At 57.3% G+C, this 1,514-nt stretch overlaps 1 protein-coding gene across 4 annotated transcripts in view; it reads left to right on the top strand.

Moving 5' to 3' along the window:
* The window catches only part of LOC103460048 (flocculation protein FLO11), a 10,417-nt gene that overhangs the window by 2,957 nt on the left and 5,946 nt on the right, over positions 1-1,514 (top strand). For all 4 annotated transcript variants that reach the window (XM_008402025.2, XM_008402024.2, XM_008402023.2 and 1 more), the window contains 2 exons: positions 205-454; positions 540-938. In XM_008402025.2, the coding sequence (XP_008400247.1) occupies positions 205-454; positions 540-938 (649 nt within the window). The remainder of the gene's footprint in view (positions 1-204; positions 455-539; positions 939-1,514) is intronic.

Genomic DNA, 1,514 nt, shown 5'->3' with positions numbered 1-1,514 from the left:
ACCTTTAGAACCAGACCTTTTCAAACCAGACCTTTTAGAACCAGACCTTTTCAAACCGGACCTTTTAGAACCGGACCTTTTCAAACCGGACCTTTTCGAACCGGACCTTTAGAACCGGACCTTTAGAACCAGACCTTTAGAACCGGACCTTTCCGGTTCTGCTCAGCAGGTTCTAAAACGTCTCCACCTGTTTCTGCTCTCTAGACCCGCAGCAGGAAGAGCCGTGGCCCAGTGTGACCCGGACCAGGGACCAGCAGGACAGTCTGTCCAGACCCAGGGAGTCCACCTGCTCCAGAACACCAGGACAAGGTCCGTGTGATCAGAACCAGGCCGTGTCCTCCAGAACCGGGCCGCAGCCCCAGGGGTCCAGCCGGGACTCTGCTGCAGAGGAAGAGGAGGAAGATGAAGCTGCTGCTGTTTCTCCGGAGCCTGAAGAGCCGCAGGAAGCAGGCGGGTGAGTTCCTCAGAGCTGACCTCTGACCTCAAGGTCGTGTTCTCCAGATGAAGGTCGGACCTCAGGTGTCCCGTTCCTCCTCCAGCCGGCCGGACCAGGACGAAGGGCGCCGTGTGGACGCAGCGGGTGGACAGCAGACATCTGGGGACGTCTCCGCTCCGCCGGCGGTCGCCGAGGGAAACGGACCCGACAGAGACGCAGCAGCTGGACGCCACGAGGAAGACCAGGGGGGTCGTTCTGGGTCGATCCCAACTCCAACAGAGTCCAGAACCACAGGGGAACCGGGCCTGACCGAAGAACCGTCCCCAAGACCAGCTGGGTCCACTGGGCGGCCGGACACGGTCGACCCGATGGACCATACGACCGCCGCTCAGAAAGACGAAGCTCCGCCCAGTCCGTGTTGGTCCGACTCGCTGCTGGCCGGGGCCCGCCGGGCCTCAGCGGTACCGTGGACCAGCAGCAGCTCACCGGAGACGGAGCGAAGGTGAGCTCTCAGGAAGACGTCAGAAATTAAACTTAAAGTGTTCAAAATCCAAACAAGAAGGAAAATCGGAGCCTGTTGGTACGGAAGCTGAATCCTGCCAACATTTCTTCATGTAATTAGAGGAAGCCGACTTACCTAAAGTGTCCACCAGGGGGCACAGCATCGCTCTGAGTCGGTGGGCAGCTCCAGGCCTGGAGGGCCGACATCCTGAACCTTTAGATGTCTCCACTTCTACACACCTGAGTCCAATAACGAGGTCGTTAGCAGAACCGGACTGGACTGAGGAGGAGCTGTTGGGTCCAGGTGTGTTGAACAGGGAGACGTCCAGCAGCTGCAGGACTCCGGACCTCCAGGACCAGGACTGCCCAGCCCTGGTCTGAGACCATTTTAACTCCAGTCCGCTGAAGGAGCTGCTAATGATTTACTAATTTATGATTTATTTTAAAAAAACACCTTTTTTCTAATTTAATGTTTTAAGAGGGCTGCACAGTGGCGCAGTTGGTAGAGCTGTTGCCTTGCAGCAAGAAGGTTCTGGGTTCGATTCCCGGCCCGGTCTTTCTGCATGGAGTCTCCATG

Source organism: Poecilia reticulata, unplaced genomic scaffold, assembly GCF_000633615.1.
Source record: "Poecilia reticulata strain Guanapo unplaced genomic scaffold, Guppy_female_1.0+MT scaffold_159, whole genome shotgun sequence".
Lineage (NCBI taxonomy): Eukaryota > Metazoa > Chordata > Actinopteri > Cyprinodontiformes > Poeciliidae > Poecilia > Poecilia reticulata.
Note: the sequence above shows the minus strand (reverse complement) of the source record. Positions and strands in the feature narration are given on the sequence as shown.